Raw genomic sequence first — 25,285 nt, forward strand, 5'->3', positions numbered from 1 at the left:
CATAGAACCATCCACATTATCATTCATATAGCCGAAGGATAGCATGTCCAAAAAGTCCAAATCAGGAGGTTGGCTCATAGGGGGAGAATCCGTGAAGCGGAATAAATGCAGACGCAGTAGCCTAAGCCTGTAAACAAATGAACGAAGACAACAATAAACAGACACACCAATATTAATAAAATGTTTTAAAAAGGACACCGAGGCATACTACTAAATTTAAGAACCAAATGATGGACCAAATAAAGACTAGGTCAGATGGAATTCATAAGAAAGGGGCAAAAGATAATTTTTCATTAAGTCCACCTGGTACCATCGTACCCAAAGTGACAATCCACCTGCACTCAAGACGCGCCAACGCCTGTTGGTAATTGCCGCCCCTTGAGCCCAGATGCAACTTGTCAATGGCCCGTACTCTGAGCGATGCAGGATTGCAATCATGATGTAACTTGTAGTGTCGGGGGATGGTCCTAAGGGAGCACAAATCGTCCACCTCCCTTGCCGCTATAATGTCCCTGACATGCTCACGTGTACGTACACGAAATTGTCGAGTTGTCAGGCCGACATATAGCAGATTACATCCACACTTAGCAAGGTAAATGACATGATCTGTGTTTCAAGAGATGTAGTGCCTGATAGTGAACTCCCTCGTCCCATCCGCCGATGAAAAGGAAAAGGCTCTTTCGATATTTCTGCAGGATACACATGAGCCACAAGGGAAACATCCCCATTTTGGTTTCCCGATATTGAAGGGCAAAGTATCACGATGTATGTAGTGACTATGCACCAAGATATCTCGCAGATTTTTTCCCCTCCTTGCTGTCATAAGGGGATGGTCAGGAAGGGCCTTCGCTAGTATGGGTTCAGTTTTTAATACCGACCAGTGCTTATCCAGAATGGGCCTTATCTCCCCCCACTGGTTACTGAAGGTGGAAATGAATCGGATTGGTCCAGTAGTGGATTCCATTTTGTTTGATGTAGATAACCGTTTGTGTCTGGAGGCGGCTTTGGCCCTGGAGTAACCCTGCTTAATACTACGTGCACTATAACCTCTGCTCCTGAAACGCTGGGAGAGGTCCTTGGCCTGTGCATCAAACAGTTGGTCAGAGGAACATATCCTCTTAATCCTCAAAAATTGTCCCACAGGGATCGCCCTAATTGTTGAGGGTAAATGCGAGGATGATGCATGTAACAGGCTATTCACTGACGTCTCCTTTCGGAAGACGTCAGTGTGGACAGATCTATCAGGTTGGACACAGATCTTGATGTCCAAAAAGTCCATGCTCTCTTTGTCGCTCCTGAAGGTCATCCTGACATTACGGTCGTTAGAATTTAAAACAGAAAAAAAGGAATTTAGTTCAAGGTCGGTTCCCCCCCAGATCATAAGTACGTCATCAATGTAACGTAACCAGCACTGCAGATGGGAAGCGGCGTAGGCGCCGTCGCCGAAAATCTCCCTCTTCCAGAAACCAAGAAAGAGATTTGCGTACGACGGCGCGCATGCCGCGCCCATTGCAGTGCCGCGTTTCTGGAGGAAGAACCAATCCTTGAACATAAAAAAATTCCGTGTCAGGATGAACTCCAGGAGCTCCAAGACCAAATCCTGCATAGGTATCTCCCAGCGACTCATTCGCAGGAAGAACTTGGTTGCCACAAGCCCGTCCCTATGTTGGATACAGGAATACAGGGACTCCACGTCTGCTGCCACCAAGATAGAACCCTGATCAAGATACAATCCGCCTCAGGACGTCTGAGGTGTCTCTGACATAGGAGGGGAGCGTCTCAACTAATGGATGTAAGTAGTATTCAATGAATTTACATATTGGATCGCAAAGCCCTCCTATGCCAGAGACAATAGGATGTCCTGGGGGACAGCGGGGGTTCTTATGTATCTTGGGCAGCAGATAAAACGTGGGAGTGACTGGAAACTTGGTATAGAGGCCCTCATAGATTTTTTTGGTAATGATCCCCTGGGACAAAGCCACGTCCAAGACACCACCCAATTCAGTCATAAATTCACCAGTGGGGTTATACGATAATGGTGTATAGGCCTCCCGGACTTTAAGTTGTTTAAATGCTTCACGTTCATACATTTGCACCGGCCAGATAACCATGTTCCCGCCTTTGTCCGCAGGTTTGATCTCAATCCCTTCCATTGCTTTCAATTCTTTCAGAGCATTTCTCTGTTTAATGGAGAGGTTGTGATGGTGACCTGATCTCTGTAGTTTTTTTAAATCCTCCATCACAAGTTTATTGAAAATCTCCACCTGCGGACAGAGAGCAATAGGAGGGAACGTGGTTGACTTGGGGTATGTCTTAGGTGGAAATTTACCTGTGGAGATGCCCATAGATTCCTCCTCCAACTCCTTCAAGATTGCAATAGCCTCCAATTCTTTTGATGTAAACTGCTGTAAGTCAGTATTCCCCCGTGAGTGCAGCTTGTGGAGAACTAATTTTCTCGAGAACAGATGAAGATCTTTGATCACTGTAAAGGAATCAAAATTAGAGTCGGGAGAGAAAGTAAGTCCCAATTCAAGAACCTCCACCTGATCTTTACTAAAAGTGATGTTAGACAAATTAATCACCTGAAGATCATTTTTGCTTTTCTTATCAAGTGACTGTGGAGGGGTCAATTTCCGTTTCTGATTGGGGCCTTTTCCCCCCCCGAATCTCTGTTCTCACTGGTAGATGAAATCTTTCCTGGAATTTATTAGTTTTACTTCCAACAGGCTGCATATCCTCACATGAGGATGTTGAGGACAAGGAGCTGGAGCGGGAACGTGTGCCATATTTTTTAGAGGGCCGATTCTGCCTCCACCTATAGACATAACCGTTACTATAGTCAGACGCATCTCTCTGATATTTCTTAGTCTTGACCGTGATTATTTATTTTTCCCATCTAGCGAAGTCCTTCTCCAAATCTGCGTTTAATGAGGACAATCCCTCGCCAGATAGGACCGTAGTAAGTGTTTCATGGGTCAGATTAATCTCGATCTCCAGCTGGCTCAGGGTGTTCATGTTGTGCTCAATGAGTAGTTTCATGTATGTTGCAGAACATTCGTTAGAGGCCATTTCCCTTCTTTTTTTAAAAGATGCATCCTCAACCTCAAAGGAGGGACATAGTTGGATGCGTAGGCCCCGTGGAATAAGACCCTTCTCCACATATCTTTCCATGAAGGTCTTATTCCACCAGACTCTAGTCTTTTGGTTAAGTAAAGATTTCAATTTAGTAATTAATAAGGTAGTTGCCTCAGTATCCGGATTAAAACCAACATCAGGACTCTCTTTAAAAACCTGATCGATTTTTTTGGAGCCACAATTGTTCACGTGCTCCTATGTCCATCTGCCCACTATAAGTTGCTGTGAGAAAACACAGAAGACAAATATGAATAAAGCGGGGGAGGGCAAGATGTACGACCAAATATAGCATATGTAATTGTTATGACTACACCCAAGATATATAAGCCCAAACCAAGAGAAACAGGGGAAAAGTAGTCATGGGTCACACATAGGACCGCAAAGTCAATAATTCTATATGTACAACTTTTTTTGCAAAAATATAACAAATATTTTATTTAAATACAATAAACAGCAAAAGAAGTGACAGTACAGCAGCATCATCAAAAGAATTTACAGAAAACACTGATCAGGCTTAAATTGTGTCACTGATGTAAAACACGGATCCACGTACCATATAGGGAGTAGTATAAAAACATGGCCGATGATGACTCCTATATGCACCTGTATAACGAATGCAGACTTGCCCCACACATAACCACATAACATGGACAAAATCAGGGGACACTACAATATGTGTCCTAACATGCAGGGCTCTAGTTCAACAAATAGTCCTCAGTGCATAAAGGGGTCAAATCATAAACTATTTCACAAACAGACAGGTGAAAGATAAACAGTGTCAGAAGGCATTAGTACACTCCCATCTTAACTCACCCATAATGGTTGGCGTGGAAGCCGAGAAAAACGTGCCCCGACGCGCACGTTTCGCTATCTTCTTCGGGGGGCGCTTAAATAAGCCGCTTCCGTGACCGGCTTGTCAGCCATTGGTCGCGCGCGAGGCGGGACTCCAGCCAGAGACCGCATCATGGGGCACTCCCGGAACTGACGCGAGCACGTGTCGTCACACAGGGTGCGCGCGTCACGCCGTATAGAGGCCGGCCGACGATGGTGTAGCAGGAGTGCCACTGCGCGCGCGCACCGCCACAGCGGCCATAGAGGAAGTGGGCAACACAAAGGGCAGATGACAACAAATAGGAATACAGCCCTACAGTATATAGAAAGTAAGCAGCCCACACGGGGGAGTGACTATGGAAATCAAGAAGAGATCTCAGTCCATACATACATACGGCTCATATATATAGATATGACGCATAATATAACTCTATAAAAGACCAAATGAGAGCCGATGCTTACCCTGGATCCCCACACCATTCAAGAGGCAGTTTCCCCGACCTCCCCGCCTTCTGCCAGTCACCACACGTCCCCTGAACGGTTAGGTGAGTGGTCTCGAGAGCTACATGTAGGCACTGACGATACCCCCACACATCACAGGGACAGGGTATACAGGGTAGTGCAAGAATACGAACAGGTTTTCAGCAAACACCCGCTAGACTTTGGGCAGATTAAAGGGGTCCAACACTACATACCCACCGGCAGGCACCCCCCTATTAAAGAAAGGTATAGACCTATCCCGCCCGCACACTATCAATGCGCCAAAGACATGTTGAAAAACATGAAAGAGGCGGGGGTTATTCGGGATGCAGTCCCTGGGCGGCTCCGCTGGTGCTGGTCAAGAAAAAGGATGGCACCATGAGGATGTGTGTGGATTACCGGCAGATCAACCAGATAACGCATAAAGATGCCTATCCTCTGCCCCGTATTGAAGAATCTCTAGCCTCGCTGAGAACCGCTAACTACTTTTCTACCCTTGACCTCACAGGCGGGTACTGGCAGGTGGCCGTGGCACCCGAAGTCCGTGAAAAGATCGCCTTCGCTACCCCCATGGGGCTCTGTGAGTTCAACAGCATGCCGTTCGGGCTGTGCAACGCCCCTGGAACCTTCCAACGGCTGATGGAATGCTGTCTGGGACATCTGAATTTTGAGACCGTCTTGTTGTACCTGGACGATGTAATTGTGTACTCACAGACGTATGAAGCCCAACTGGAGCACCTAGCTGAGGTGTTCGCGTCCCTTGCCAAGTATGGGATGAAATTGAAACCCTCCAAGTGTCACCTGTTGAAGCCCAGGGTACAGTACCTCGGACTTGTGGTGGGCGCGGAAGGCGTCGCCCCAGACCTGGAGAAGATCACTGCCATACAGGACTGGCCGAGACCGACTACGGTGAGGGAGGTGAGACAGTTCCTGGGCCTGGTGGGCTACTACCGCGCTTCATCAAAGGGTACACGAAAATGGCTGCCCCCATGCAAGACCTCCTCGTGGGACAGACCAAGGGTGGTAGGCCTACTGGGACTCCGTTGGCGTGGGAGGAAAAGCATGAAGAGTCCTTCCGCCAACTGAAGACTGCGTTGACCGGGGAGGAAATCCTAGCATACCCCGACTACAGCCTTCCATTCATCCTCTATACCGATGCCAGCAATGTGGGCTTGGGGGCGGTATTGTCCCAGATTCAAGACGGCAGGAAGAAGGTGATCGCTTATGCCAGCCGAAAACTCCGACCTACAGAAAGGAATCCTGAGAATTAGAGCTCCTTCAAGCTCGAGCTTTTAGCACTGGTGTGGGCTATCACCGAGCAGTTCCGCCATTACCTAGCATCGGCTAAGTTCACCGCTTACACTGACAATAGCCCACTAACCCATCTGGATACAGCTAAGCTGGGTGCATTGGAGCAGCGGTGGGTGGCCAGGCTGGCCAATTACGACTTCACCATCAAATACCGGGCCGGCCGTACAAATTCTAATGCCGATGCACTCTCCCGGATGCCCCACCTGTCGGAAGAGGGGCCGGATGATGATGACCTCGAAGAGATCGAGTTGCCTGCGTTTCACCGGCCGCCAGTTGAGAAGTTGCGTGTCCATCAACAATAGGTGAACCTGGACCTGCTGCCCAGTAAGGGGTGGCAAGAAGCTCAGGATCAGGCACCTGCTGTCCGTTTGGTCAAGACCTTGGTGGAACAGGGCTCTGCTGGAATAGACCCTGCTGCCCCTGCCGAGGCCCAACGCTTGTGGCGGGAACGAACCCGGCTATATCTGCACCAAGGGAAGCTGTATCGGGAGTTGATCAACCCGAAGACCCACGAGAAGGTTCGCCAGCTGGTGATTCCTCAGGCTAACGTGTCCACTGTTCTACAGGCATACCATGATGGTGCCGGACACTTCTGGTGGAAGAAGCTGGAAATGCTGTTGAGGGAGCGGTTCTATTGGAGTGGGATGCGGGAATCTGTGGAGGCCTGGTGCCGAGAATGCGGCCCCTGCGCCCTTAGAAGAAGGGATGAGGCCAGCCAGAAGGCCCCTCTATGCCCAATTGTTATGCATCAACAGCTGGAGCTGGTGGCCCTTGACCATGTGAAGCTCACCCCTAGCCGAAGTGGGTATACTTATGCCCAGACCATTGTGGACCACTAATCAAGATTCATGGTGGTTTTCCTAGTCAAGGACCTGACCGGCCGTACCGCCGCTAGAGCATTCCAGGCCTATTTCTGTTGGCCGCATGGATACCCAGAGACGGTGCTTACCGACCAGGGCTCGGCCTTTGAAGCAGAGGTGTTCCAAGAATTCTGCCAGTTGTACGGTTGCAAGAAGATTCGGACCACGCCTTACCACGCCCAAACCAATGGCATGTGCGAAAAGATGAACCACTTGGTCCTGAGCCTCCTCAAGACGTTGCCACTGGAGGAGCAGAATCTGTGGCCGGAGAAACTACCTGACCTGGTCGATATGTACAACAACATCCCTTCCAGCTTTACGAAGTGCACACCGGCGTACCTGATGAGAGCTCGGCCCGGTCGACTGCCAGTGGACCTGGAGATGGGCTTGGAGGCCCCGGAAGCACTCCCTTCAAATTGCAGGGTGACGCTCGACGAAGAGCACAGTACCGACAGGTCCAGGACTATGTGGAAAAGAATTTGTGCCGGAGTCGGAGGCAGCAGGAGCAGTGCTTCAACAAGAAGGCGCCTGCAGGTCCCTTTCAGCCCGGAGATGTCGTCTTGAAGCAAAAGCGAAGGACCCATAAGCTGGACGATCAGTGGGAGGAGACCCCGTATGTAATACAACCCACCAATTGGGAGAATGGGAAGGCCTACCAGATCAGGCGTGACCAGGGGAAGACTTTGGCCACGGTTTCCCGAGATCACCTGAAGAGGTGTCCCCCACCATTGAGGACGGCAACTAAAGCCCCGGCCACCGAACCGGCTGAGGAGAAGGAAGAAGGGGTAATCCACACCGTGATGGGTGATGTCCCGGCTGATTGTCCTACACAGAACGGTGCAGTGATCCTTCCAGTAATACTGTTCCCACAACCTGTGGAGGAAAAAGAGATGGAAGTGGCCGTTAATGACCCAGCGCCCAGGGATTTGCCTGTACCCAGCTCCCCTATGCCTCTGCCTGCCCCACACGATAGCCGGGGGGAGGAACTAGCTGCGTCCTCTGCCCCACTGCCTATCACCACCAACATTGGCCCACGTAGGTCCACACGTCCCAACCTAGGTCAACCCCCGCTTAGGTACAGGGAGACTAACATTTAGGGGTGTGAACAGTTGAATGTATAAATGTGTAACCGAATGAAAAGAAAAGTAATCAACCGAGAAGTTATCAGATTTGCACTGTGATTTAACCGGCTGTTGCTGGCAACTAGTCCCTGTAGGGAATTTCTGCAACCGTTTGCGTAAGGAACTGCTTACGGACACGCCCGAGAACTTGCAGGGCAACCACAAACTAGTGGCATGTATATAAAAAAAAAAAAATGTTGGCTTATACCGTGAACGCCTCCGGAGAGGCTGTTTTGGGAGGATGGGCCAGGAGGAAATGGATGGCCCAGGCCCGCCACTACCATAACCGGTGGCGATCCTCTGGGGGTCAGGGGTTTCCCATGGACGTGGGTTCCCTGAAAGAGACCGTACCCGCTCGGGCAATTTGGTTCTGGACTGGGGCAAGGGGTGCTGCCCATTTTCTTAGGGGCAGCATCAGGGCCAGGTTGTTTGGGCGGGGGGAGAGCGGAAGCCGTTAGCGTTGATAAAAATGTTAGTAACGTTTAAGAAAGTGCCAACCATAAGGGAAGTTTCATGCATTTACTTATGTTGAGTGTTTTAAATGTTTTTTAGATCTTTTTCAGTTTGTGAAAATAAAACCGGTGATGGACGGGCAGCCTGCGGACGGTCTGCGTTTAACCAAGGGGGAATGTGGTGCCCTGGACAAGCCAGGACGTCACAGGTACTGCAACAACACACCCCACACCCCGGTTAGGAACACCAGAGTCAGACACAAATCCTTGCTGCCTCCCTCCAGGGGCTGATGTCCACACCAGGTGGAGTGGAGCCAGGTGGTTGGCCCCACCCACTGATGAGCTCACAGTCCTGGAGGCAGGAAAAGGAAGGGAGTCGAGTTCTGTCAGGGAAAGTGAGAGGAGTAAAGTGGTAAAGGAGCAGACTGACCGTGTCCGGGTACGTGGCCCGGGCACCTACGAGCAAGGTTGGCAGACGGTGGTGACCGTCTGCAGGCGAGGCCGATTGACGCACAACCGTAAGGACCGGGTCGGGCGGTGGCCCGCTGGTACCGGACCGGGGAGCGAAGAAAAGCCAGCACCATTCGGCAGGGCCTACGGACCCCGACCAGGCTTGGAGTCGCCATTAAACTGGTCAAATCCATCAGCGACAGGAACTTCCGAGGTTTCCCAGCAGTAAAGACCCGACTGAAGGCAACCGCTCAACCGTGAAGGGAAATACAGCTACCGCCACAGCTAGAGTTCCCAGGGCCAGAGCCTGCGGGCAAAGAGAGGCTCCTCTGGCAAACACACCGCTGGGGAGCGGGCTACCGGTGGGAAGCCATCGGGGCCGAAAACACATCAAAGGTGCAGGGAGTCACCGCCAACCTACCGGGAGTGACCACCGCAACCGTCTGAGGGACTCATCCATCCAGCCGTTTGTTTTACCAGAGACTCCGTGTACGTTACTGGCTGAGTGAGTACCACCGTGCCGTCAGGCACTGCGCTGCCCCCGCAACCCTGCGCCTCCCCAACTCCTGCCATTCATCTTCCCATCACCATCACCGGGCCCCGGGACCACCAAATCCCCTACCCATGGAGGGGAGAGAAACATCTCGGCTGCTCCCTGTCATCGCTCCCGGGATCCCCGTCTAGAGTAGCGGTGGTGTCCCATTATCACCACAAACAGTGGGTGGCGTCACGGACTACATCCCCAAACCAAACCACCCCTTTCACTCACGGGCGAGGAGCGCCGCTCGAGTCCCCGGATCCGGCCCACCACTCGAGCCACCGAGCAGAAGCAGCAGCAGCCAGACCCGAGCCGCCAGCGCGGTCGAGCAGCGCACCCCCCGCCCGCGACAACTTGCACTGTATGGTGGCTCAATAATTATCACTGTATAGTGGCTCTGTAGTTGGCACTGTAACACACACACACACACACACACACACGAACGTGGACGGGGATGGGGAAAGCGGAGGGAGGGGCTTTCATTACAGACGGTAACGGCAGGGGGCTAGTGAGAGCAGAGGGAGGACACACACACACCGGCGGCCGCCAGAACGGGGCTGGGGACAGCGGAGGGAGGGGCTTTCATTAAAGACGGTCACGGCAGGGGGCGGGGGCTGGTAAGAACAGAGGGAGGGAGGGGGTGTCATCGGTAAAGGGGGGAGGGGAGGCGGCCAGGAATCAAATCCCGGTGGTTGACAGGTGTAAAGTGGAGAAAAAAGCATGGCTTGAATCTCCACAAAAATGGCGCTGAGATCCTCACTCTACTGTGAACTGGACAGCCCAGGGGGCGCGTCCAGGTCACAGCATACACCCACTGTAACGTTACACATAGGGTCGGATAGCGACCACTATTCTCTATGCACAGGGGCTGCCATAAAGGAGTGTGTAACTGTCGTTACACACACAGCAAATCCAACATGGCCCCCAGTGCATACAGTAAAATTAGAATAACAGAAAAAGTAAATAAGCTACGATTTTCATTTAGTATTAAAAATACTTGATTTCAGAATCACTATTTTTAATACAAAAATAAAAAAACACGATACAGTCCATTTAAGAAAAAAAATGAAAACACCAGAATTACATTTTTGGGATCCCAACATGGCAATACAATGCAATATGAGGAGATCCGAAAATCACATCTATGCAAAAATGGTGCAATTAATCATTTCAGCTAAGGACTCAAAAATAAGCCCTCACACGGCCCCAGAGCCCCAAAAAAATGAAAACGTTGTGGGTCTCAGAAAATAGTAAGAAGAGCACAATTCTTTTTTTTTTTTTACAAACTCATACATTTTTTTTCACCACTTAGATAAAAGTAAAACTATACATGTTTGGTAGCTACGAACCCATAATGAGCTGGGGAATTATATTCCTAAGTTTAATCATATAGTAAACATCGTAACTAAAAATGTGGAATTTCAATTTCGCCACACTTTTTCCTGTTTTCCGAGTATTTTTCCCGTTTTCCAGCACAAAGTAAATGGAGTCATTTAAAAGTACAACTTGTCCCACAAAAAAAACAATCGCTGAAATGGTAATATTGGAAAAATAAAAAAATTATGGCTCTTGGAAGAAAGGGAGAAGAAAAAGAAAACGAAAAATGGAAAATCACAGGGGAGGTGAAGGGGTTATAAGTGATTAGTGATGAAGGAACGTGCTTTCTTCTGCTCGAGACTCGATCGAGCATCGGAGTTTAAAAATGCTTGAGTTTCCCATTGACTTCCATCATACTCAGTACCCGGGTCACGACCGTGAACGCCAAGGCTCGATTGAGAAACAAGCAGTGGCGAGCACACTCACCCATCCATTTGAGTGATACATGTCTACAGACCATAAATCCTATTTGAAGACATCATTTGTCTTCACTGTGAACTGTAAAAGAGTGATAAATACAGTCATAAAAATATCTCTCCACCTTCAAAGAAAATCACGGACATGTCATATTTTTTTACAGACACAGAAATAAAGAGCCCTGTTTTTACATGATGGTTGGCAACCCTGGTATAAGTATATATATCGATCATACATTCAATACTCATACATTGCAAGTCCCTTTCTGATTATAGTATATTGTATATATCCTCTGCATATACCCAGAGAATTTGACCTAATTTTGCTATGCTGTAATAATAAAAAAAATATTTCAAAAAGAACCCTATTGCCCCCTAGAGATGAGATAGGGGTAGTACATGACTTTACATACTTTTTCATTAGGAGATTTTATTTTAAAACAGTAATTCCTCAGCGCTAGATAATAATAATAATAATAATAATAATATTTATTCACTTATATAGCACTATTAATTTCACAGCGCTTTACATACATCAAGAACACTGTCCCCATTGGGGCTCACAATCTAAATTCCCTATCTGTATATCTTTGGAGTTTGGGAGTAAACCAGAGACCCCGGTGAAAACCCACGCAAACACAGGGCGAACAATCAAACATCTTGCAGATGTTGTCCTTGTTCATCTTACCTATAGTAACTGACCAGTATAAGTGTGTCTAGTGCTGAGATGTAGAAACTGCTTTGACTGCAGTACTGTAGAGGTATCATTTTGTAACGCCATCCACACCCATACCTGTCCACCCCAACTAATTCCCTGGATTCCCTCCCATAAACGACAGACAACCATTTTGGATTAAATATGGCCAAATCGGCCTTTATTATAACAAACAACAATAAGTTAACATGAAAGATGAGGAGGTTCTTGGCGCTCCAAAACCAGGGGAAACAATTAATAAAGGAAACCATCCAGCATTGCCTCCAGCCATGGCCACAGCTTCGGGGGCACCATTATTGCCGGAAAACATAGCCAACAATACTGACTCGTAGGGACCCCACCATGAAGAGCTCCAAATCCGCCAGGCAATTTTACCAAGATCTGCTCCAAAAATGGGAGGTTACATCCACCAAATGTCCCCCCCAACCATAATTTTGCCACCAACTCCAAGAACCCCCTCTACCCTGCACGCCAAAATGACCTGATAACACCACTCCACCCACCAAAATTTTGTATGTACAGCCCCATTCATCAGGGAGGGAGGGAAGGACCTTCAGCAGTGGTGCCTCCGTGCCGATTGCAGGCCACCTCTTTTCCTCACCTTATATATTCCCCTATAAACTAATAAACCCCCCCTCTTAATGACCTCCCTTTACACTCGTGACCCCAAACACTGAGAGGTTTGCTCTGCTTTTAACCCCTAGTTTGCCCTGAAAAGCTGAGTCATGGGTCACTCCGCACATGGCTCTGCTTAGAGCTCCGTTATACCTTTCTTAATACTCGGAGCTAATTCTTAAGCCTGCTTTACATGCTGCAATATATCTTACGATGTGTCGGCGGTGACGAATATCCGGCATCGTAAGGTACATTGCAGTGTGTGACAGGTACGTGCGATTCCGATTGAACGGTAAAATGTTCATCGCATACACATCATACCTTTCTCTAGAATTGCACGTCAGATTGTTCATCGTACCCAGGGTAGCACACATTGCAGTGTGTGACACCCCAGGAACGATGAACAGAACTTACCAGCGTCATGCGGCTCCCGGCCCACAATGCGGTAGGAAGGAGGTGGGCGGGATGTTTACGTCCTGCTCAGCTCCGCCCTTCCGCTTCTATTGGCCGGCTGCTGCGTGACGTCAATGTGACACCGAACGTCCCTCCCACTCTAGGAAGTGGACGTTCGCCGCCCACATCGAGGTTGTATGGAAGGTAAGTGCGTGTGACGGGTGTGACGGGGTATGCGACAGAGCAGTAAGGGACACCAGGCCAATGAACAATCCAAGAAGATTTAATGAGACAGGGAGCATAAAACATCCAATAATAAAATGGTTCTTTAGAGTCCACACAAAGGAAAAAGATCCAGGGAAATCCGACGCCAAGGAAAATGCAACAACAGTCCTTCGATGTGTTCCTTAAATCCGATAGCGTGGCTGAGACAACACAATCCCATGTGGCCACTTGATCTCCAGTCTGCAACAGTCCATACACATTCTCTATGATCTCAGCCATAGGTCCTCCTCCTTCTCCAGCCAATATCCAACTAACTGAACTAACATGTTCTTCTCTCCTGGGATCAGCCCCTTAGGTGGGCACACCTCCCCCTGGCCATTTGATGCATGAATGGACTTTAGACTGCTGGCTCTGTTCTGTTTACCAAGTTGTAGATTGGAGAAGTCCCATGCTGAGAAGAACAATATATATATGCAACCCCCACCAAATCAATGACAATAGCTACTGCTGAAGCCTGATTGCAATATGATACAGGCCGGGGGAAGGTATGGTCACTTACATCCCAAGACATAGTACTACAGCAAATACAGAGAGAAGGTAAAATACATCACATGGCATCTTATACAAAAATATGGGATGGAGAAAACTACATACATCATGACAACGGGGTTAATCGATTGTGCAGCACGTGCAACAAATTGAACGTGCCGCACATACGATGGGGGCGTTGCAAATCGCATACGATATCGTATGCGAAATTGCAACGTGTAAAGCAGGCTTTATTGCACAAAGTAGTACTGAAATGAGCCCTTTATAATCTAAATGTATGAATATTTTGGAATATTCATGTTTTATTCTACTATATATGTTGTCTGCCTTGTTCATGTGAGCTGTGTGGTTACTATAAAAAAAAAACAATAGGAACAATAATAATAGCAGGGAACTGAAACACTAAACATAAAAGAAAGTTTTACATTCCAGAACCTTTATTTGCCAAAAACTTGAAAATCCCTGGGAGATTTGAACTTTCTTTTCTAATTTGTTTGTTATTTTTTTCATTTAATTATGTGCGTGTTTCCACCAGAGACCAACAAAGTAGAATAATTTATTCAGCGGGGAATTGCTTACCTATAAATTACGGTCTTCTCAACATTATAGCTGGATGCTGGAGGATGTGTGATGGTAATGTGGTTATTTATCATATATATCTAACAAAGGCGAGTGGGATTTTCTTGAGGCAAGGTTCTAGAAATTCATGTTTTCTTGTGTCTTTTTTGTTGAGTTGTTTTACTATTATTTTTACTGTATGTATGTAAAACTGGTTTTGTAGAAATAGAACCTTTGTTTTGCTATCTTTACACCTGTTTCTACAAGCATTCAATCTATGAGAGAATAAGATACCTCATATTTTAGAAAAGATAGTGCCCAAGGGTCTTCAATAAAGACTCTGGGTGCCATACAGGTCTACTGACATGACTTTTCATATGATCAACATTTACCTCTTCAGTTAAAAGGTTCCTTACAGAATACACGTAAAGATTTTATAGCTGGAGAAGTTTAGTCCTTCGTGTTCTGACTTTGTAAAACCACAACGGCTTCCCAGTAGCATTGATAAATGTGAGAGGACTGAAAAATCATTTGCCGTCCTCTTATAATATAAACACTGCAACGTCAGAAGTTTACATACATTTCATTACTATTTGGTACTATTGCCACCTGTCCACCATGTTACTTAACTGTTCAGAACTGTTGTGGTAAAATTGGCTGTCTGCTAGTGGGTACCATGGTTTCATCCAAAAAAGACTGGTTAACCTGCATGAGAATGTCTCCATTACTGAAGAAGGACCAGGATTGCCCTAATAGGCTTAGATTATGTTCACATAGTGCTGGGCCCTAAGTTGAGAGGCTCTGTCGGGGATTACGTCCGAACCCCACAAGAAGACATTCCGGCATATGCACTGACAGGGCCACTGACTGTAATGATGCAGATGGAGTCGGAGTGTCCTCTATTGCACATAAATTAGGTCATTTAACCTAACTTTATGAGGGCAACAAGACATTTTGCTTCATATAAGCTTCAACTGGCTTCTGTGATAATAGTGATGCTAATTAATTAATTACATCTGCTTCATGGGCAGACATATGATTGGTGCAACTTGGGCAGCTGCATAAGGGCTCAAAAGCTTACAGGGTCCAATTCAAGCTCCAAAACAGTGAGCAGTTCCTCCCATAGACAAAACTATTGTACTGGAAGAAGCCCATAGGTTGTTCTTGCACAAGAGCACTTTTCTGCCTGTTTCCGCCACTGGTCTGCTTAGTTATTTTATTGATAGAGCTTGCCAAGCAAAAAACGGTGCATGTCACCACTAGGCTCTTCTGTTTCCCTATTTGAAAATACAATGATAGATTTAAAGGAAAATAGGAAATAACAGACAAATACATATAATATTACATAGAATACATTACATAGAATAATACATAGAATTACATTACATAGAATATTAATAATAAAAAGATGCTCAAATCATTTCGGTCATTGAGACTAGAGATGAGCAGACCCGAACAGTAAAAAGTTTGATGTTCGTACCGAATACTGACTTTACAAAAAAAAAATCAGCGTTCAAGTTCGGAGCTTGGAGTTCGGGTGCTTTACGTATGCCGAGCACTCAATCAAACATGTGCTCAAGCCGCTTGCAGTCTCTGAATGGCTCACACTGGGGACAAACACAACATTATCGGATGTAGTGTGCACAAAAAGAAAAATACCCTGCCCTTCCTCCAGCAGAAGTGATCTGTTTATGGCTGGCTACATGCTGGCGGAGACCCGAACTGCCCAATCAGTGACTTCCAATGGGGTCCAGGTCAAGTTCGGGTCCAGAACTAAACTTTATGTAAATTCCGGCTCAATCCACCAAAACTGAATTTCAACTGGTCTTCTCATCTCTAATTGAGATCCAATGCTCCTAGAACAATAGTTCCAAAAATCCATTTAGCTTCATGTTTCAGTAATAGTAATAGAAGTCATAAGGGCATGTTATCATGCATGGTTTACGCCTTAGATTAGTAACAGTATATGTTTCATACACTGTTCTCTATTTGCTGTAAACATCTACTGTACATCTTACAATTTTCAGGCACTTCCAAGTACTGTTGAAATAAGAAGTTTACATACACTGTCTAAAGGCCCCGTCACACTAAGCAACATCGCTAGCAACATCGCTGCTGATGGACAACTTTTGTGACGTTGCTAGCGATGTTGCTGTGTGTGACATCCAGCAACAACCTGGCCCCTGCTGTGAGGTCGCTGGTTGTTGCTGAATGTCATGGGCCATTTTTTAGTTGTTGCTGTCCTGCTGTGCAGCACACATCGCTGTGTGTGACAGCAAGACAGCAACAACTATATGTGCAGGCAGCAGGAGCCGGCTTCTGCGGACACTGGTAACCACGGTAAACATTGGGTAACCAAGAAGCCCTGTCCTTCGTTACCCAATATTTACCTTCGTTACCAGCCTCAGCCGCTCTCACTGTCAGTGCCGGCTCCTGCTCCTTGCACGTGTAGCAGAGTACACATCGGGTAATTAACCCGATGTGTACTGTAGCTAGGAGAGCAGGGAGCCAGCGCTAAGCAGTGTGCGCTGCTCCCTGCTCTCTGCACGTGTAGCTGCAGCACACATTGGGTAATTAACCCGATGTGTGCTGTAACTAGGAGAGAAGGGAGCCAGCGCTAAGCGGTGTGCTCTGCTCCCTGCTCTCTGCACGTGTAGCTGCAGTACACATCCGGTAATTAACCCAATGTGGGCTGTAACTAGGAGAGCAGGGAGCCAGCGCTAAGCAGTGTGCGCTGCTCCCTGCTCTCTGCACGTGTAGCTACAGCACACATCGGGTAATTAACCTGATGTGTGCTGTAACTAGGAGAGAAGGGAGCCAGCGCTAAGCGGTGTGCGCTGCTCCCTGCTCTCTGCATGTGTAGCTGCGTGCGCTGGTAACCAAGGTAAATATCGGGTTGGTTACCCGATATTTACCTTAGTTACCAAGCGCAGCATCGCTTTAGTGCGTCGCTGCTGGCTGGGGGCTGGTCACTGGTTGCTGGTGACAGCTCACCAGCAACCCGTGTAGCGATGCTCAAGCGATCCCTGCCAGGTCAGGTTGCTGGTGGGATCGCTGGAGCGTCTGACTGTGTGACCTCTCACCAGCAACCTCCTAGCAACTTACCAGCGATCCCTATCAGGTTGTATCGTTGTTGGGATCGCTGGTAAGTTGTTTAGTGTGACGGTACCTTAAAAAGACACATCTGCATGTTTGTCTTACTATCTGATATGAAATCAGAATAAATCTTCCCGTTTTAGGTCAATTTAGAACCTAGTATTTTAGTATTTAGTATAATTTACATTTCCAAAATGCCAGAATAATGAGAGAGAGAATGTTTTAAGGTATTTTTATTACTTTCTGCAAAGTCAAAACTTTACATACATTTCAATAGTATTTAATAACTTTGCCCTTAAACTGTATGGCTTAGTTCAAATGTTTTGAATATCCTTCCACAAGCTCAGATGTTGCCAATAAAAGACATGACATCATCATATAGGCTGTCCCATATTGTTCAAAGGCCTAGTACTCTTAAGGGTGCTTTACATGCTATGACATCGCTAGCTATAGCTAGCAATGTCGTGTGCAATAGTACCCGCCACCGTCGTACGTGCGATATGTGGTGCTCGCTGCCGTAGCGAACATTATCGCTGCGGCAGCATAACACGGACATACCTTTGCAGCGACGTCGCTGTGACTGCCGAACAATCCGTCCCTCAAGGGGGAGGTGCGTTCGGCATCATAGCGACGTCACTGCGGTGTCATTAAGCGGCCGGCCAATAGAAGCGGAGGGGCGGAGATGAGCAAGACGTAACATCCCGCCCACCTCCTTCCTTCAGCATTGCCGGTAGACGCAGGTAAGGAGAGGATCGTCGCTCCCGCGGTGTCACACATAGCAATGTGTGATGCCACAGGAATGACGAACAACATCGTACCGGTGGCCGCAGCGATATTAAGGAAATGAACGACATGTCAACTATCACCGTTTTGGAACGATTTTGCGATCGTTGATCGTCACTCATTAGTGTTACACGCTGCGATGTCGCTACCGGCGCCGCATGTGTGTCACTAACGACGTGACCCCGACGATATATCGTTACCGATGTCGCAGCGTTTAAAGTACTCCTTATTGTACGTAAACTTTTGACTTTGCAGAAAGTAATAAAAATGCCTTAAAACATTCTCTCTCTCATTATTCTGGCATTTGACAAATATAAATAATTTTGGTTCCTAATTGACCTAAAACAGGAAAGGTTTATCCTGATTTCATGTCAGATAGTGAGAAAAAACCTACAGATGTGTCTTTTTAGAGCGTGCATGGAAACTTCTGGTTTCGACTGCATCTTTAAGCAAGTTTGCAAACATTGACAAGACTCCTTAGTATAGTATGTATTTTTTATGAGGAAAGAAAAACCGAAGTGCGAAACGCGTAAAGTTTCTCCATTTGCCAATACACCTTTTGGTCTTCACAATACATTTTTTAAACGCTTGAAATAAAGGTTATGATGTTTTTATTATAAGAAGAATTTGTGCCGGATCCTTCCTTCTTTTTCCTATCTATGTATTTTTTATGCAGTTGTATTTTTATAGTCTGACATAATTTTGTTCCTAATTATAGAATCTCACAAGGAAGGATCTAGCGACCAGTTAGTGATCCATTTAGGATCCAAATGGGCTGACAGTTAGGTAACCATTGTTGTACAGCCAATTGAATAGTTGCCATTTAATACCACAGTAGATTTTTGTCTCCAAAATAGTTTCCTAATGTAATCATTTTTAGATCTTTTTCATATATAAGAAACTACAGAAATCCCTAACGCTGATAATACTGGTGGAAACGGAACTTGTGCCAATGCAGTAGTCATTTTGGGATTCAGATATTACTGTGGACATGAGCTCATCTTTATCACATTGTTTTCAGTAGCCTACCTGCAGGTCATTATGGCCAATATGCTGATAATTAGTCTTGGATGTTCTTGCCGCCAGCTGCAGAAACCCATGTTTTTCTTTCTTATGAACATGTCAGCAGCTGACATATGCTTTATTTCAGTCACCATGCCCTGGATCATCATCTCTATCTTATTGAACAACAGAACTATAACCCTAACAGTTTGTGCAATGCAAATGTATGGCTTCCTGGCTTTCACAAGCTCAGAGTTTCTCCTGCTCTCCGCCATGGCATATGATCGCTATGTAGCCATCTGTGAACCACTACATTACTACCTCATCATGAACAGGAGATTTTGTGTTGGTTTTGCCGCTGGTTGTTGGTTACTAGGTTTTGCGGATACATTTCCCCATGCCTGGTTTATCCTCCGGGCATGCTACTGCAAGTCCAATCGACTTAATCATTTCTTCTGCGACCTAACTGCTCTACTTAAAATGTCTTGCTCTGAAACTTATAGTATTGAAAGAATTACATATATCGAAGGAGCATTTTTAGGATTTGGTCCATTTTTGCTTACTTTGACCTCTTATATTTTTATTATTAATTCCATCTTGAAAATTAAGTCTACAGAAGGAAGATCAAAGGCCTTTTCCACCTGTTCTTCTCACCTCATAATTGTGGTAATATTTTACGGGACAACTTTAAGCATGTACATGCGTCCTACCTCTACATTTTCATTAGAAGTCAACAAGATGATCACTCTCATTTATGTAATGATTGTTCCTTTACTAAATCCTGTGGTTTATAGTCTGAGGAATAGGGAACTAAGGCAAGCTGTAAAAATGGTATTTCACTTAGATGTATTTTTGAAGAACTAAGAGCAGAACTGGCTTTATTTTAGACTACACAATAGGGAACCTCATCACAAGTCACCATGAGTTCCGAAAACTCAGAGTCTTGGCATTTGTCTAGATAGTTTTGTACTGACTTCAGTCATAGCAGTAAACACGGAAAAAATCATGAATTATGTAGTCAATATTGTGTATGATGAGGGTATCTATAAACTAAACCCATCATGGTTTAAATTCATAGTTTTGATGCCTTCAATGTGAGTCTACAATTTTCAGAGCCATGAAAATAAAGAAAACTCTTTGAATGAGAAGGTGTGTCCAAACTTTTGGTCTGTACTGTATATGCACTGAAGAAAAACAGATTTAAATATGCAAATAGAAATAATCTTTATTAAACATATATTAAAAGACATAGACATGTGCATAAGGATATTTAGGACAAAAAAAGGTCACAGTGACACTGCTTCTCTCACAATGCAACATATATAAGCAAATCTGCCATTTAGCCAAAATAGGTAAAGACAATCAAAAAGTGCTGCAGTGCATAAAAGGTACAAATGCAAAATAGTTAATAGTACAGACGCACCAACTTGTCTACATAATAGTATATATAGAAAAAAGTGAGTTGTGATATATTATACATATCAAGACACTAACATTTAAGGCCACTTTACTCGCAGAGATAAATCTTTGGCAGATCTGTGGTTGCAGTGAAATCATGGACATATTGTTCCATTTGTACACAGCCACAAACCTGGCACTGATTGTCCACAATTTCACTGCAACCAAAGATCAACCAAAGATTTATCTCTGTGTGTAAAGTGGCCTTTAGTCAATCATGATAAAAAAGGGACTAATATGATTATGGGCCAAAAATCGCATAACATATTTGAAGGAGAAAAAGAGGAAAGCGATCAAAGAAGCTCAAAGAACAATACAAATCAGATGATTTCAGTTCAATATAATTTTATTTGAATTTTTATGTATATTTTTTATATATATATATTGACGGGTGCGTCACGAAAGTATCTGAAGGTAATTGGAGGTGGGCGATATAAAAAGCCTCCGTTTGGTTTATTAGATACGCCCCCTGATGAAGGAAGTGAACCGAAACACTTGTCGGGAGCTTTTCACCACCAACAGGAATCCACTCATTGTAAGTTAAATAGACTACATCTTGTGGCTGCTATATTGTGTGCTATTTTAGCGGTTAGTGTTGGCCAATTTGGCTGTTTGCACGTTTAGTATTAGGCAGGGAACGGCCATTAACCATACAAATATATATATATATATATATCTACATGGTTATAGTGACATCTTGTGGCTCCCTGCAGCCATGGCAACTATACTGTGGGGAATGATATGAACGCCATCTGGTGGCTTTTTGATGAACTGCAATAAAGAATAGAATGAGGGATTCTGTACATATACATACTCCAGAATTCTCAATAAAGTGCACATAGATTATAGCGGATTTTTTTGGGGCATATATATGCAGAACATGCGGTTTTTGTACATGATCTGCATGTGTGCAATGAAATGAATTGATTGAAGAATCCTGTATGAGTATGTGTTCCAGAATCTTTCCATTGAACGTATAATATAGTTGCATATACTTTGAATGCATATAAGTTATAAGTTCCCCTTTTTGACTTCACATATGTAGAATATGCAGCCCTTGTGTAATATCTTTGTATTTGCAACAAATGATACGGTCCCGTTGTATGTATAAAGAGGCGTATGTTTTTCTGCCCACACTCACACTTGTTATGTTTATATAAAAAATATACATAAAAATTCAAATAAAATTATATTGAACTGAAATCATCTGATTTTTATTGGTCTTTGGGCTTCTTTGATCGCTTTCATCTTTTTCTCCTTCATAATAGTATATATAAAGAGGTGTAAGTAATTATAATGGATTGAAAACACAAAGTGGTGCTCCTGTGCATAAAAGGTGCAAATGCAATGTAAATTTAAACACAGACATTTAAAGTTATCTTACCAGGATGGCACTAGGGAGGTAGCAAGTCACGGAGGATCAGGGTGAGGGGCCTGACAGCTGTTTCACGGGATGTCTGCCCACTCCTTAGAGGCATTTAATGGCCTGCATAGCCTTCCAGAACCTTTTAAAAGTACCTGGAGGTAGATCGCATGATCACTTAAACCACGGGCATCACCGCGCATGCGCCTGCTTCTGCCGTAACCAAAGGTACCATCCTGGTATGACAACTTTAAATGTCTGTGTTTAAATTTAAATTGCATTTGCACCTTTTATGCATAGGAACATTTTAAAAATATATTATTTATTTATATTTTTAGTAAGTATGCGATAAGGCGCAGGAAAGATAAACTTCAAGATTTCAAAATAAATAATAGATATATTTTATATAGAATATAAATGATTGGCAAAAATAAAAGAGTTCATTGTATATTGATCAGTTACAGAAAAGAAAAAGTATATTTTCCTTTATCTTACGGGATGGCTTGTTTGAGGTTCTAGAGATAATAGTCAATTTCTCTGCTAAATCAATAGAAATTTTGTCTTTTCATTAAACTTTTCCTGGTTCTTGAATGGGTTAGGCCATAGTGACATGTGGAGGTCTCCAACATATGTTGCTTCGATGACTATCCTCTAGAGAAGTACGCCCCCTCGAGTGAAGTGAACCCCCTGTGTGTCACGTGATGGAGTATTTATATGTTTTAGGTGCAGCTGGGGCTGTCCTTTTTAGGAAGTCCTATCCCTTGCATGATACAACTCTTTACTAGGATTACGCACGGATATACATTTTTGATATGTCATTAAAAAACATATATGTATTGTGAATTATTTAATAAATGTGGACTTTTTACAGAGCACCACCTTGTGTCTTCAATCCATTATAATAACTTACATCTCTTTATATACACTATATTGTAGACACGTTGGTGCATCTGTACTATTAACTATTTTGCATTTGTACCTTTTATGCATTGCAGCACTTTTTGACTGTCTGTCCCTATTTTGGCAAAATGGCTGATTTGCCTATATACATTGCATTGTGTGGGAAGCATTGTAACTGTGACCTTTTCTCCTTAATTTTCCTTATGTACATGTCTATGGCTTTTTATCTATGTTTAATAAAGATTATGTCTATTTGCACATTTAAATCTCCATAGCATTAACACCTCCAATCTGCTGGCCACATTTTATCTAAAATAATGAAAACTTGACAGGTTATACATGCTGCTTGATCCATGGGTAGCATGTATCAGACAATGGCTGTATAATTCCATCCATATAAGTTTGACTCGAAAACACTGCAAAATTTCAGAGAAAAACAGTTTAATAGCCACCAGGAACCGAGCTGCACAGGAGACCATTCAAAAAGTCCCCGGCAGATTTCCCCCCACCCCTGAGGGACAGGTCTCTCCCTCCACATGCATACAGGTGGTGAGCTGTCACTCCAGAGCTGTGGGTGAGGAGAAGTTACCGAGGACCTTCTTGTCCCCAAATGTAGCTTTTTTACTGCCAAGAGATCTGGCTTTGCTGCCAAATAAATGCAGCAAAAATACACTGTATGAACATGATCTAATGCTGCAGCATTTCAGAAACAAACATACAATATATGGCTGAAATCATCCTGCCAGTGTCTGATGCATGCTGCTCGTGGTACAGAGAGCATGCATTATCAGGCTAAAGTTTAGAACAGAAGCTCAAAAATGCAGAAATGTTTTACTGAAAAACCTGGACTATCTCTCTAGCAGAAGAAAAAAGGTATACTGATACAGTTAGGTCCAGAAATATTTGGACAGTGACACAATTTTCGCGAGTTGGGCTCTGCATGCCACCACATTGGATTTGAAATGAAACCTCTACAACAGAATTCAAGTGCAGATTGTAACGTTTAATTTGAAGGTTTGAACAAAAATATCTGATAGAAATTGTAGGAATTGTACACATTTCTTTACAAACACTCCACATTTTAGGAGGTCAAAAGTAATTGGACAAATAAACCAAACCCAAACAAAATATTTTTATTTTCAATATTTTGTTGCGCATCCTTTGGAGGCAATCACTGCCTTAAGTCTGGAACCCATGGACATCACCAAACGCTGGGTTTCCTCCTTCTTAATGCTTTGCCAGGCCTTTACAGCCGCAGCCTTCAGGTCTTGCTTGTTTGTGGGTCTTTCCGTCTTAAGTCTGGATTTGAGCAAGTGAAATGCATGCTCAATTGGGTTAAGATCTGGTGATTGACTTGGCCATTGCAGAATGTTCCACTTTTTTGCACTCATGAACTCCTGGGTAGCTTTGGCTGTATGCTTGGGGTCATTGTCCATCTGTACTATGAAGCGCCGTCCGATCAACTTTGTGGCATTTGGCTGAATCTGGGCTGAAAGTATATCCCTGTACACTTCAGAATTCATCCGGCTACTCTTGTCTGCTGTTATGTCATCAATAAACACAAGTGACCCAGTGCCATTGAAAGCCATGCATGCCCATGCCATCACGTTGCCTCCACCATGTTTTACAGAGGATGTGGTGTGCCTTGGATTATGTGCCGTTCCCTTTCTTCTCCAAACTTTTTTCTTCCCATCATTCTGGTACAGGTTGATCTTTGTCTCATCTGTCCATAGAATACTTTTCCAGAACTGAGCTGGCTTCATGAGGTATTTTTCAGCAAATTTAACTCTGGCCTGTCTATTTTTGGAATTAATGAATGGTTTGCATCTAGATGTGAACCCTTTGTATTTACTTTCATGGAGTCTTCTCTTTACTGTTGACTTAGAGACAGATACACCTACTTCACTGAGAGTGTTCTGGACTTCAGTTGATATTGTGAACGGGTTCTTCTTCACCAAAGAAAGTATGCGGCGATCATCCACCACTGTTGTCATCCGTGGACGCCCAGGCCTTTTTGAGTTCCCAAGCTCACCAGTCAATTCCTGTTTTCTCAGAATGTACCCGACTGTTGATTTTGCTACTCCAAGCATGTCTGCTATCTCTCTGATGGATTTTTTCTTTTTTTTCAGCCTCAGGATGTTCTGCTTCACCTCAATTGAGAGTAACTTAGACCGCATGTTGTCTGGTCACAGCAACAGCTTCCAAATGCAAAACCACACACCTGTAATCAACCCCAGACCTTTTAACTACTTCATTGATTACAGGTTAATGAGGGAGACGCCTTCAGAGTTAAATGCAGCCCTTAGAGTCCCTTGTCCAATTACTTTTGGTCCCTTGAAAAAGAGGAGGCTATGCATTACAGAGCTATGATTCCTAAACCCTTTCTCCGATTTGGATGTGAAAACTCTCATATTGCAGCTGGGAGTGTGCACTTTCAGCCCATATTATATATATAATTGTATTTCTGAACATGTTTTTGTAAACAGCTAAAATAACAAAACTCGTGTCACTGTCCAAATATTTCTGGACCTAACTGTATATACACTGCTAAACAAAAAAATAAAGGAACACTTAAATACCCCATTAAAGATCTCAATTAATGAAATATTCCAGTTGCAAATGATTATTCATTACATGCGTTGAGAACAATAAACATA

General features: G+C 44.6%; 1 protein-coding gene across 1 annotated transcript; it reads left to right on the top strand.

Moving 5' to 3' along the window:
• Window positions 1–18,946: 18,946 nt before the first annotated feature.
• Window positions 18,947–19,771, top strand: LOC142312639 (olfactory receptor 5V1-like). The gene has a single exon (XM_075351637.1). It carries the CDS (start codon window positions 18,947–18,949, stop codon window positions 19,769–19,771), a length of 825 nt encoding a protein of 274 aa, XP_075207752.1.
• The last annotated feature ends 5,514 nt before the right edge of the window (window positions 19,772–25,285 follow it).

The sequence above is a fragment of the Anomaloglossus baeobatrachus genome, chromosome 5 (genome assembly GCF_048569485.1).
Source record: "Anomaloglossus baeobatrachus isolate aAnoBae1 chromosome 5, aAnoBae1.hap1, whole genome shotgun sequence".
In the NCBI taxonomy this organism is placed as follows: domain Eukaryota; kingdom Metazoa; phylum Chordata; class Amphibia; order Anura; family Aromobatidae; genus Anomaloglossus; species Anomaloglossus baeobatrachus.

Excerpts from the sequence above, each read along its gene's own strand:
- LOC142312639 (XM_075351637.1), top strand. The coding sequence starts at position 18,947 with ATGGCCAATATGCTGATAATTAGTCTTGGATGTTCTTGCCGCCAGCTG.